This window comes from Odontomachus brunneus, unplaced genomic scaffold, assembly GCF_010583005.1.
Source record: "Odontomachus brunneus isolate Ranch 3 - 2012 unplaced genomic scaffold, Obru_v1 Obru_scaffold_094, whole genome shotgun sequence".
Lineage (NCBI taxonomy): Eukaryota > Metazoa > Arthropoda > Insecta > Hymenoptera > Formicidae > Odontomachus > Odontomachus brunneus.
Window position 1 is genome coordinate 1,277,476 of NW_022639544.1, and position 13,592 is coordinate 1,291,067.

The 13,592-nt window shown below is 32.2% G+C and overlaps 1 protein-coding gene across 1 annotated transcript in view; it reads left to right on the top strand.

Moving 5' to 3' along the window:
• The window catches only part of LOC116848377 (plancitoxin-1), a 476,759-nt gene that overhangs the window by 404,509 nt on the left and 58,658 nt on the right, over nt 1-13,592 (top strand). The window contains exons 7-8 of the mRNA XM_032824380.1: nt 2,783-2,885; nt 4,235-4,373. Of these exons, the coding sequence (XP_032680271.1) occupies nt 2,783-2,885; nt 4,235-4,373 (242 nt within the window). The remainder of the gene's footprint in view (nt 1-2,782; nt 2,886-4,234; nt 4,374-13,592) is intronic.

The following is a 13,592-nucleotide window of genomic DNA, read 5'->3' on the forward strand; positions in this document are numbered from 1 at the left end:
AAAAATGGGGTGTTCCATTTAAAAAAATTAATGTGACCTTGACCTGACCTTCGCTACGCAACCCAAGGTCAAACTGATGTGATCAGTAAATACATCTTTTTAAACGCCACAACTTTTGTCTGAAACATTTTTTTGTAAAACTTATATTTTTCCTGATATTCGGGCGTCCCGGTACTTTCCGAACACCCTGTATATATATATATATATATATATATATATATATATATATATATAAGGTATTTATTTTAAAACTTTCCACCTTAATATTTTTAAAAATATACGTTTTACAAAAAAATATTTAATATAAAAATTGTATGGTTTTGAAGAGACCATAAAAGGCTACTATTTGTCTGACCTTTGATACTGAGTTTCATCGCCTTCTGATGATTCCCACTTTATTTTGATCTTTTCATAACATTTCACATTTTGTATAAAAAATCAAAAACTTTGGGCGCGTTGCGCGACTTGAAGATGTTGATTTCAAAAAATTTTATTGCATTGTGCTTGCATTCGTGAGTAGCAAATTTTTCACCCTATTAGATTTTGATCCGCAAACTTTTTCCTAATTCGACCTAGTTTAATGCATAGGTGATTGGCTGGATGTTTATGATAACAAGTTCAGGAACAGATAAGGACTGAAGACCATCACATCACACCCACGCACTCACACATGCACGCATGCACACATACAGCACACACACATACAAGACACACACATACACAATACACATACACGAAAGAGGTATAAATCCGACCGAGTAACTTCCGCGTAGTATATCTTGGATGATGCTAATGCCGGCAATACTGTAACATTCAAGTTTCATTACTCAAAAAGTACATAATGAAAAAATACGTTATTGCAATTTTGGAAAGCTCTCGAGATAAACTATAAAAATATGCAGTAAAAGATAGGGGGTTCCATTTAAAAGGTCAAGTTGAATTTGGTGTGACGTTAAAAGGGGAATTACATGAAAAAAATGTTTTGGCCATTCTTTTTTTATTGCATATTTTTAAAATATATACATTTAAAAATATTTGTGTAAATTAGAAGAAGAATATCGAAAAATTGACGGAGCAGGAACGGTTTGAATACAAAGGCGTGCAGGCCTGAAATATCGTTACCAAGTCGCGCGAAGGTCCTTTTCGCTTATCTAGATAGACAAATCAGATGTTACGTACAGAAAGGAAGGGGTACAAGATTGAGAAATGCAAAAGAAAATAATGAAAGAATCGGAGGCAAAGGAGTTGGAAATTTAACAGACAGAACTAGCCACGATCTCATGAAATATTATGGATTGGCTATTAGACGGTATCCGAACTCGGTGGAAGATACGAGAAATGAAATTTAGGTCATTTATTTTTATAAAAGTTCGAGCGACACTAAGCCTTAACGCCGAATCCATTAAGCTGGTATGCGTGGCGACGTGCTGAGATGCAGGGAACTTTAGATGATTTTAAACACGATTACCAGCCTTTAAATGAAAAATTTCTCGAAGTAATAAAGCTAATATACGAGAATCTTTCAAGAGACGACCTTCTGATGAGATGTTTAGGTGCAAACACGCAAAATAATAACGAATGTCTCAATGCGATGATTTGGCACATCGTATTAAAACATTTACACGCAGGCTTAAAAACAATAGAAATAGCGACATTTCTAGCCGTTGCTATTTTTAACGAAAGATATGCTATATATCTATTTTGAAAATTTTGTCAGTCATTGGCATGAAAATCGGCAGAAGAACGGAGATGTTTTTACTTTAATTAGATGAACGTATCGATCGCGTATAGCGTCGAGGCTCGGAGGGCTAGATTCGAAAGCTGTGAAAGACATGTGGCCTCTGAAGAACTTTTTAAGGAAGATGAGGACTTATTTTATGCACTTGCAATAGATAGATTGTAAGTTCAAAAATTTTGTTACCATCTATATGGAAATACACTTAAAACTTTAAACGCGTTTTTCTGAAAACGACATTTTCTTAAACTATTGATACGATTACGTAAAAACTACTAAACCGAATAACTTAAAATTTTTACACAATATACAGTAGACATGTAGTTTTCGTCTCTACCTCAAAAAGTTATATTGTATTTTATTCATTTTTTTAACATGATTAAAAGTTGAAAAGGTTTTATTTTCGATATTTTTTTCTTTGTACAGTTATTATTTTTCCAAACTTGGCTTCACTACCTTTATTTTGAAACGAGCTATAATATAATCGCATATTTTAAAAATCTTTCTCATTTTTTTATTTCAGAGTAGTGAGAGGCCCGGAATTATGTCAACAGCAAACATAGAACTTGCAAACGGATGACTGCATTTTTATTTATAATTACAAAGTGGATCGGTTCTTGTGATTCAATAAAATTCTTGTGATTTAATAAAATTCTTGTGATGCAATAAAATTCATCTTATACTTTGAACATTAATGAATACACTATACAAATTTCAAATCCATTGATCCTACCGTTTCTGTTTAAAAAATTCGTAAAAATAAACTTGAAAACGGTCTTTTGTATGTAATTCCCCCTTAACGCCTCCGTACAAGGTCAAACAGATAGTAGCTTTTATGGCCTCAACAAAATTCCTACAACTTTTATTTTAAATATTTTTTCGTAGAACGTATATTTAAAAAAATATTGAGATAGGAAGTATTAAAATGACACCCTGTATATCTGTAAAACATTTTTGTACAAATCACTCTGTACAATAAATATATTTTATAAACAAAAGAACAGAAAAACAATTAACATATTACATACTTTTTATATTGTTTTACAGAATTATATGATGATTTTGTTGCACCGACACTAAATTCCGATTTATTTGCGGAAACGTGGTTGAATGGCCGGGGTAGACTGCCATCGGATTGCATGGGTGAAAAGTAAGATGGATTTTTTTCTTTTTCATAAGAAATATTTTTATGTATTTTATTTGTCATATAATCGTATTTATGTATTTCAAAAGAGAGTTTGCGCAATTGTCCGAACAATTAATATTTTTCCACATTGGTAGTATGAAAGATTATTGTAGATTAGTAGATTCATACTATGAAAAATTAGTGTTTTTTCTTTATATTAACCTATTATAGCCTATAGTTAACCTAGCAAAGATATTATCTAGGTAAGATATGGAATCTTATAGTATCATAAAAAGTACAATTTTTTAACAAAAAATTGAAAAAATTAATTATTTATATCAAAATTGTTTAAATAATTAAGTTACAAAATAATTCTTTGTAAAATCTGACAGTGTCACCTGATTCTACAGAAAAATTGCTACGGTAACATGTATTACATATATGCTAACTGATCTCCGTTATAAAAAATTATTTATTATTTTTTATATTGTTGCATCCTCACAGCCCATTGCTAACTTAGTAAAAATATCATCTAGATAACATATGGAATCTTATATTATTTTATAGTATAGTAGTAAAGAGAAGTAAAGAGAACAATTTTTCAATACGAAAAGTTGAAAAAATTATTTTTTATAACAAAACTGTTTAAATAATTAAGTTGTAAAATAATTTTTCGTGAAATTTGACAGCGCCATTTGATTCTATGCAAAAATTATTACAAAAACATGTATTACATGTATGCGATCTGATTTAGAGGACTGACAAGAGAAATGGAGTATTTTACGTAAGTCCCCTAGCTCTCATAATCTGAAGATACAGTTGATTGAAAATAAACAATGCTTCTTTCACATAAGCTTCCTTGCCTCTCACGATTAAGTAAAATAATTTTGTCATAAAAAATTAATTTTTTCAACTTTTGAATAATTGTTTATTTTGCCATATAAGATTTTATATGTATATATAATATTTATATAATGATATTTATCTAGACAATATTATCTAGATAATATTATCTACGTAATATTCTGCCGAGTCAGCAATGGACTGTGAGAAGTACAACAATAAAAAAAATAATAATTAATTTTTTATAACAGAAGTTAGTTGACATATATGTAATACATATTATTGTAGTAATTTTTTTATGTAAAATCAAGTGGCGCTGTTAGATTTTACAAAAAATCAATAAGTCTTAATTGGTTAAATAATTTTGTTATAAATAAATAATTTTTTCAACTTTTTTATTGAGAAATTGTTTTTTTTTTACGATAGTAGATTCCATATGTTACTTAGATAATCATTCTAATAGATTAGTTATGAGCTATAATGAGTTAATGTAATATATTTTAATATAATTTCTTTGAACTTTTTTGCAGAGTGTACAACGTTTTATCCATCAATTTGGATAAATTTGACATCGATTTTAAAAGTAGCCACGATCACTCTAAGTGGGCAGTAGCTGTCGAAGATAAAATTAACCGGACATGGGTTTGCATCGGTGACATTAATCGTGCGGTAAGTTTATATTTTTTATAATTTTGCATGTAACTTCTAATAAATCTTTTTGTTCGTTAATCATGTTAAAAATAATAATATAATTTTATGAAGAAAGAAAATAATAAACTCTAATCTTTCGAGAAATAAATTAAGGGAGCAATATCGTCTGAAGACTGAAAACGTAGGCTATTTTTGTAATTTTTTATCGAGAACTGCGGGCGATTAATGTGCAATTTGGTATACTAAATACTACATATTTTCTAAATATCTAAATATCATAATTTTTACATGTAAATAAAATACAAGATACAAAAGTTCTTAGATAATTTGCGAAGTATAATTGAGCGCGCCTTGCTCCATGTTTGCCATGTTGTTTTAAGATACAGTAATCTGAAATACCAAAACAAATAAGATTATTAATTTAGAGATATTCAGTTATCGTTTGAACTAGGGATATTAATAAGGGATATTAATAAGGGATATTAATAAAAACAGATTATTTTTCAACAATTTCTAGACATTTGAAAAATTATACTCAAAAAATCGACAATTTAAAAATAAATAGTAAAAGTTAATATATTTTAGTTTTGCTAGTTTGGACGATAAAGAGATATGTTTGAAACATGCAACTATAGGCAAAAGTCGATCAGTTTATTAATTTGTCGCAAATCATGGCAACCATTTTGAGAAAAATCGTTTCGAGAAAAACACGTTTAAAATTTCGGGTACTATTTAACCATCAAATTCCATACTCTGACCGCGTAACCATAACTTCCACACTGGTGCGAATTTGTTTTTTACGTTTTCAGTACTTAATATTTTTATGAAGGATAAAAAAATATTAAGTTGTTATATATGTTTTTTATAGGAAATTATGTCAAATTTTAGAATCTAGTGATAAAACACAAATTGCATGACAAATTTATTTTAATGATGAAAAATAAGGTTTTCGTAAGGAGATTTTAGAAAAATAACTTTATTTTTTAACGATACTTTTTCTAATTTAATAAAATTCAATGGCTTATATAGATTTTTGAAGTTAAAAAATGTATTTGAAGAAAAAATTATTACAAATTGAATTAAATAAAAAGAAATATTTTTTATGTTAGCTTGATGTTGAACTTTTTTCAGAAGGAAAATAAATGAAAATACGATACATATGTAGGAAAATATTGTTTAATTGTTGCACATTCTACGCATGAATACGAGACATATACAGGGTGTCCCATTTTAATCGATCACCTCAAATATCTCTTGAACAATGCATTTTAGGGAAAAATGTTTCAGATAAAAGTTTTGTGATTTCGAGAGGGACATAAAATGATATCATTGGTTTGATCTCAAGTGGCGTCGTCGAGGTCAGAACAAGGTCATTTTGAATTTTTTAAATGGAACCCCCATTTTTAATTACATATTCTTATAGCATAACTCGAGAGCTTTCCAAAACATTATAATAAAATATTTTTTCATTAAATACCAAGGTCAAGACGATTGGAGGCTGTTCCTAATATTTTCATTTTTTCAAATTTTATAGTGAAAACGAAAATAATCATTTAAAATCATGGGGTAACATGTGGAGTCCGATTGACTCTAAAGGATCATATGAAGGTCACAATGCTTTGTCGGGACTACAAAGAAGCACACGTGTGAAATCCCATTAATACATTTTTTTAATAATTATTAAAGAAATTTATTAATGGGATTTCACACGTCTGCTTCTTGGTGGTCCCAACGAAGCATTGTGACCTTCATATAATCTTTTTTAAAGTTTTAGTTGTCGGTCGAACACCTTGGGTACCAATGCTAATGGCAACAATATTGTAGCTTTGAAGTCTTTTAACAAAAGATATTTAATGAAAAAATATTTTATTGTAGTGTTTTGGAAAGCTCTCGAGTTATGCTATAAGAATATGTAATAAAAAATGGGAGTTCCATTTAAAAAATTCAAAATGACCTTGTCCTGACCTTGACGACGCCACTCGAGATCAAACCAATGATATCATTTTATGTCCCCTTCGAAATCATAAAACTTTTATCTGAAACATTTTTCCCTAAAATGCATTGTTCAAGAGATATTTGAGGTGATCGATTAAAATGGGACACCCTGTATAGAAAAACGTTTAATCTTACAATTGTATTCTTAAAACACAATGGGAAAGAAAAAATAATAACATTTATATATTTTTCATGAAATTTAATTTGTAATAAAAACTAGTACATACATATAAAAATATTTATATTTAATTTGAGCAAAAACTTTGTTGAAGAAATTAAGGTAAAATTTCATTGGCATCGATTTCGCACTCGCTATTTCCACAAAAGAAATTCGCACCAACTCGAATTTTCACAGTCGCTGCTTAGCGTGCTTCGGCGGGAATAATTCCGAGAACGGTTGCGTCGTACACAATACACTCAGGAGGATTAAATAAGTTAGTCGTAGTGGGGGAAAAACGATATATCAACTCGCTGACAAATGGCAACGAAGTGAAATTTTTATTGATGCGAATTCGCACCAGTGTAGAATTTAAGGATTAATCATATACTTCTAATACTTATGCAAGTTTCAACCTAATTAGCGATTCCAGGCACAAACCCATAGAGGAAATCATTCTGTAGATCACATCCTTAAAATTTCCTCAAAATCTATACTGCTGCGATGCTGCGAATAATTCTGCCGTTGTCTGCCTCGAAAGTCGGCGTATTGACGCTATTATGGTCTTATCACGATGTCTAACTAAAGGAAGTTCGCAAAATCGAAAATTTGTGTACATATAAACGATGTACATGTCGCTGCATATCGTTGGTCTGACAGATTTCATAATCTAACGCGTCGTCAACTTTGTCAACTTATCGGCTAATATCTCGCTTCGCAGTAGAGAGCGACGCTTTCATTAGATAAAAAAGAACAATTATGATAAACACGGACGTATCAAAAAATAAATATTGTCGTTCCTATAACAAGTAAAGAGAATTTATATCCCTCATATATACGATGTTCAATTTCAATATATATTATGGTACTGTGTACCAAAATTATGTTCTATTTATAAAATTTTTCTTCGATAACTTTTTAACAAGCAATCACCACCGATTAAAATTATTTAAAGATTACTCAGAATGATGTCCTTGGCAACATATCTTAAAAGTAAAGTGATTAGAGCGAGGTCCCCTTTACGGAATAATTACCATAAAAGAATATATATACCGATATAATATATCGCTGTGAACTTAGCGCCCAACTTAAAAAAAATAAAAATATGTTTATACTATAGGTTTGTACCTCGTTTGTACCCGTTTGTATCACATTTTTTTGTTTGTACCTAAAGGGTTAAAAAGTTATGGAGGTGCAAAAAAATCGCCAGCGCCCAACATTAAGATATTTAAAAACGGCCAACGTCATTGGAAAGAACATCGTATGTACCCGTTTGTACCTCCTTTCAAATCGTTTGTACCTCAAAGGAACCGGAAGTACAGGCTTTTCAAGATACGCTCAATATTTTTCAAGCTACCTGAGAACAGCCAATGCCATTCAAAAGAACATCGTTTGTACCTCTTTCGTTTTTGTTTGTACCTCAAAGGGTTAAAAAATATAGCGTTTTTCAATTTTGACATATACTCTATATAGAGAACTCGGCCATTTTTAGATATATCGAAATGCGATTAACGGCATTCGAAAAAGCATTGTTTGTACACGTTTGTACCTCCTTTCAAATCATTTGTACTTCAAAGGATCCGGTATTATAGGCTTTTCAAAATACGTTCAAGAGGTATTTTTTCCATTTTTTAAGCTGTCTCAAAACGACTAATGCCATTCGAAAGAGCATTGTTTGTACCCGTTTGTAACATCCTTCAAATTGTTTGTACATTAAAGGGATCGGAAGTACAGCATTTCCAATATTCGTCAAAGGGTTAAGATGTAATTTTGTTAATGGCAGAAATATGTGGAATCGGCAAACGCTATTCGGAAGAGCATGAATAGCACCCGTTTGTACCATCTTACAAATTGCTTGTACCACAAAGAAACCGTAAATACAAGCTTTTCAAAATACATGCAAGAGGTGATTTCGTCAGTTTTTGTGATAATAGAAAACAACGAACGTCATTCGAAAGAGCACGAATAGTACCCGTTTGTACCATCTATCAAATCGTTTGTACCTCAAAGGAATCGAAAGTACGGGCTTTTCAAAATAGCAAGACATAGTGCAAGACATAATTTCGTCAGTTATTGTGATAATAGAAAACGATTGATCTTATTCGAAACAGTACGAATAGCACCCGTGTGCACCGTTCAAAGGGAGCGGTGCACTTGGACATGGTGCATTTGGACACAGCCAATCACAGCACCGTGTGATTAGAGACATTTGTAGGGTCCCTTGGAACAGCGACTTGTGATTGGACTGTGTCCAATTGCCCCGTGTCCAACTGATATACACCCCCGTTCAAATCGTTTCTACATCAAAAAAACCGGAAGTACAGGTTTTTCAAAATACGTGCAAGAAGCAATTTTGTCAATTTCTGTGATAATAGAAAACAACGGATGTCATTCGAAAGAGCACGAATAGCAACTGTTTGTATCACCGTTCAAATAGTTTGTACCTCAAAAAGTCCGGTAGTACAGCATTTTCAAGGTTTCTCAAAAGGTTAAGATGTAATTTTATTAATGGCAGAGATATCTGGAATCGGCGAACGCTATTCGGAAAAGCACGAATAGCTGCCGTTTGTGCCATCTTTCAAATCGTTTGTACCTCAAAGGAATTAGAAGTACAGGCTTTTTAAGAGGTTATACTACCCAGCAAATTTTTTTTTTCAATTTTTTTTTATTGTCTTAAATGATGCATAAACTATCCAAGAATGATATGCAAACACTATTTTGTCGGGGAAAATTCAATAAACTATTTTTAACAAGATAACTTCGAGCGCTCCTAAACGTTTAAAAAGGCCGCTCACCTGCGCGCGGCATTTTAAATGTATTATAGCTTGTTGGTAATTTTTGTTGGTACAAATCAATTTAATTTCTTCAAAATACATATAGATGGCGTTAATAAATCTCAGAGAAGCCATATTGGACGCTACAATAACCGTTAGACTGCGAATAAACACGCAGTAAACAGTTCCACGTGCTACTCCGAGTTGCGCGCTCATAAACGTTACGGTAGTGTTTATTTTGTTGTTTTCTATAAAAATGAGTGAGAAAGTGTATAAAAAAGGGACGAGAGGGTCCTCTACTCGTGCCAGTCGGAGCAGAATCGCCAATAGGAAGCCGCCCAACCGTCACAGCTTCGAAAGCGACACTGAAGATGTTTGTAGGCTAGCAAAAAAAATGAAATCTTCGACAGCAGAAAATTATACTGAAGTGGATGCTGCATTTGTCTATCGAATCATCAATTTTCTTGCTGTTTTTAGCACGTTGTCGCAAATTCTAGCATGTAAAAAATGCGGAGGTAGTGTGAATTTTTTGGAGTCGTGTAAACGTGGCCTTGGATTCAAGCTTGTTATTGTGTGTGAAAAGTGCGGGAATACAACTATTGACAGTAGCCCCTTAATTAATGGTCGTGCTTACGATGTAAATAGACGGCTCACTTTGGCTATGAGACTTATTGGTATCGGAATTCAAGGAATAAGTAAATTTTGCGCCTTTATGTGCCTCCCAAAACCGGTCTTTCAAAAGTCGTATGATGAAATCGTGCAAAGTATAGCTGTAGCAACGGACGCTGTAAAATCAAAAGTGTTAAGGAGAGCTACCGAGGAGGAAAAGAAAATTTCTATTGAAAAAGGTCAGCTTGAGGGACTAACAGTGTCGGGAGACGGCTCGTGGAGAAAGCGCGGCTTCTCTTCTCTCTATGGCTTCGCAAGTTTGATTGGTTGGTTTTCAGGAAAAGTTATAGATATTTGTGTGAAATCAAAGTACTGCAAAGAGTGTGAATATTGGCAGACAAAGGAGGGCACCGCCGAGTATGATGAATGGCACGAGTTACACGAACCATACTGTAATGCAAATCATAGCGGAAGTGCAGGGAAAATGGAGCTTGACGCAGTCGTGCAAATGTTTTCGCGTTTCGAGTCCACATATAACGTTCGATACGCCTATTACGTCGGAGATGGTGACAGCAAAACATTCAAAAGTATTCAAGATGCCAAGCCGTATGGTAATTTTGCTGTTACCAAGAAAGAATGTATTGGACATGTACAAAAAAGGCTTGGAACGAGACTGCGTAATTTAAAAAAAGAAGTTAAAAATCTTGGAGGTCGAGGCAAGTTGACTGGTAAATTGATCGATGAATTAAGTGTGTATTATGGTCTCGCTATACGTCGAAATACAGATTCAGTGGAGAATATGCGCAACGAGATCTATGCTACATTATACCATAAAATATCTTCAGATGAAAAGCCTCAACACGACAAGTGTCCAGTAGGAAAAGATTCTTGGTGTTCTTGGCAAAGAGCGAAAGCCTCGCATACTCTCGATGTATATACTCATAAACCGGCCATGCCAATGCAAGTTTTCGATGCCGTTCAAAAAATTTATGAAGATTTGACAAGAGACGATCTTCTTTCCCGTTGCTTAGGAGGTTTCACTCAAAATGCTAATGAAAGCCTCAATGCCGTCGTTTGGACTATTGCGCCAAAAGCAATTTCCAGCGGTAAAGCAGTGGTTGATATCGCCACTGACATTGCTGCCATAACATACAACGATGATTTTCGAGGACTTTTAGATGTCATGAGCACACTTCAGCTGAGGATCAGTTCTGAATTATACAATTTTATCATGGAAACTGATGAACGTCGAGTAAAAGCCGCAAACCACTCAGCATCAAAACATCGAAAAAGCGCTCGGAAGGACCTTACATCGCTCAGAAAAGAAGCAGAAGAACAAAATGAATGCTTGGAAAGACAGTTATATAATGCTGGGATAGCAGAGTAAAGGTAAAAAAATTACCAAGCCGATATTTTAAATATTTCATATAGTAAATACGTTTTGAAACTTTACATGCGTTTTTATCAAAACTACATTTTTCAAAACTGCGTACACTGTACTCGCTCAATTTTTGTCGGATTCACTTGAAATTTTAACTGTAACTTCTTAGATAAATTATCTAGAAAAGTACACACTCTTTTTAAGATTGATAAATAATTAAAATTGTTATTAACAATTTAAAGTCGATTTTTAGCGAAAAAATGGAAAAAAAGTTCAAACTGACGACAATTTGCGAATTTTCGATAAAAATGTATAATCGTGGGTACTTCCCTAGCAAAACTAATGTAGATTAACGACACATTTTTTTTTTGCTCTAGGTGCTGTTCGGAGAATGTTATGATGTACGCAGATTCGCTCTTCGGAAAAAACACATGTTCCGTTTACCACTTGTCAAGACGCCATTTTGTATCAAAAGTTATAATAAAAAATTTTTTTATATACCTCAAAACATGTATAATAAAGCCTAAAAATTTCATTTTGATCCATTGAATAGTTTCCAAGAAAAAAATTCCCAAAAAACGTTCATTTTTCAGTGCGCCTGGGTAGTATAACCCCTTAAAATACTCTTCGCTTCTGGCCGAAGACGCAACATTATTGTCGCTATTGAATGCCATTACACCTGTACATAATGGAAATTGCTTATATATACGTAATAAATGATACTGATGCCATAATTTGGACAGTAATAAGGGTTTGGTCTGCCTCCGGAACTAACAAAACGTTGACAATTTTTTTCAATATTTCTTAAGAAATTATCAATAGAACTGTTTTGTCTGCACTCGAATGATTCGTTGTCGGAATCCTCACTCAGATATTCATCTGCAGTACAATTTTCGTAATTTTTAAAATCGTGCTTTCTAATCATTTTTATTAGGCGTTTTGAGCATGGAAACTACCTAACATATTATTTCCAAGTTCCTCCGTTTCAGAAAAAGCTACTGTTAATATATCGGTACAAATTTGAGTAAAAATCCCTTATAGAAATATCATACTAAGAAATACTGAAAAATTATTAGTGATTAAATATTACCAGTAATTCAGTAATTTTTTGGCCAGTATTTAATTTCTGGTGAATACTGATAATAAAATCACTGTTAAATATTGATAGTAATCAAATACTGAGAATTATGCAAAGGTGAAAAATGAGAAAATCATAATGTTTACAAAAATATACTTATATTCCTAATTTTCTCATGTCTCATAAACTACTAGATATCGAAGGTTGTCAACACATTCCAAACTTTCATGAATCCTCCTGCGATAATTTCGATCCCAAGCGGTATACCACTGGTGACCACCCATCCATGTCCTGACCGCATTAAACTGTTGCTTAACCTGACGATCGAGCGCGCACGCGGTGACTCTGATGACTCCAACAATGTTCTTACAATTCATGCTTATATAATGTATCCTTATAGTGTTCACAGTATATTATAACATACCTAGCAAACACCAAATAATAGTTACATAATTTTTACTTGTTGTTTATTGGATAATTTGTTGATAGATATTGAAACAATACAACATTCGATATGCGATGAATATTAATGTAATGTAGTAAATCAGTGATAATTACTTTTACATTTTTAACAAAATGTTATAATAAATAATCCAACAAAAGAAAATTAAAAAATCCATAAAAATCGAAATTAAACAAATCGAATTACTAAATTTTGAGAGAAACTTTTAAAAAATATTATTTAACACAATAGTATTGTTTAATCAAATGACATGGTTTCCTTGAACGAAATAAAAGTTTTATTTTCATCATTTTAAAAAATGATATTTCGCTTAAGAATATATTTTAAAGAAATAAAAAAAAACCAGAAAATTAAACAAGTACAAATATTAAATCTAAAGAAAGTATTTTCTCCGAAAAAACGGTATAAGAAGTATAAAAAATATGCAATAAGACAAATTAATGATTGCCACTAACGAGTGCTATTCTAAGTACTATTCTATAAGTATTATTGATATAAAACATTACTGAATTTGAAATACAAGTAACAAAAATAACTAGTAAATAAATAAAATATATTATATTCGTAATATTTTTTAAAATATTACTGAAATATTGCTAAAGTAATATTGCAAATTAATGTCACTGCAAAGTCTGCAATATTGCACTGCAATATGCAATCTTGCAACGTTGTAGCAATGTTGCTGCAAGCTTCTGTGCTGTATGGGCATTGCTGAGATTCGAGCCTGAGACCTCTCCCAGGTAGCAGACACGTCAAAATGACATCCAAATCTAAGTAACT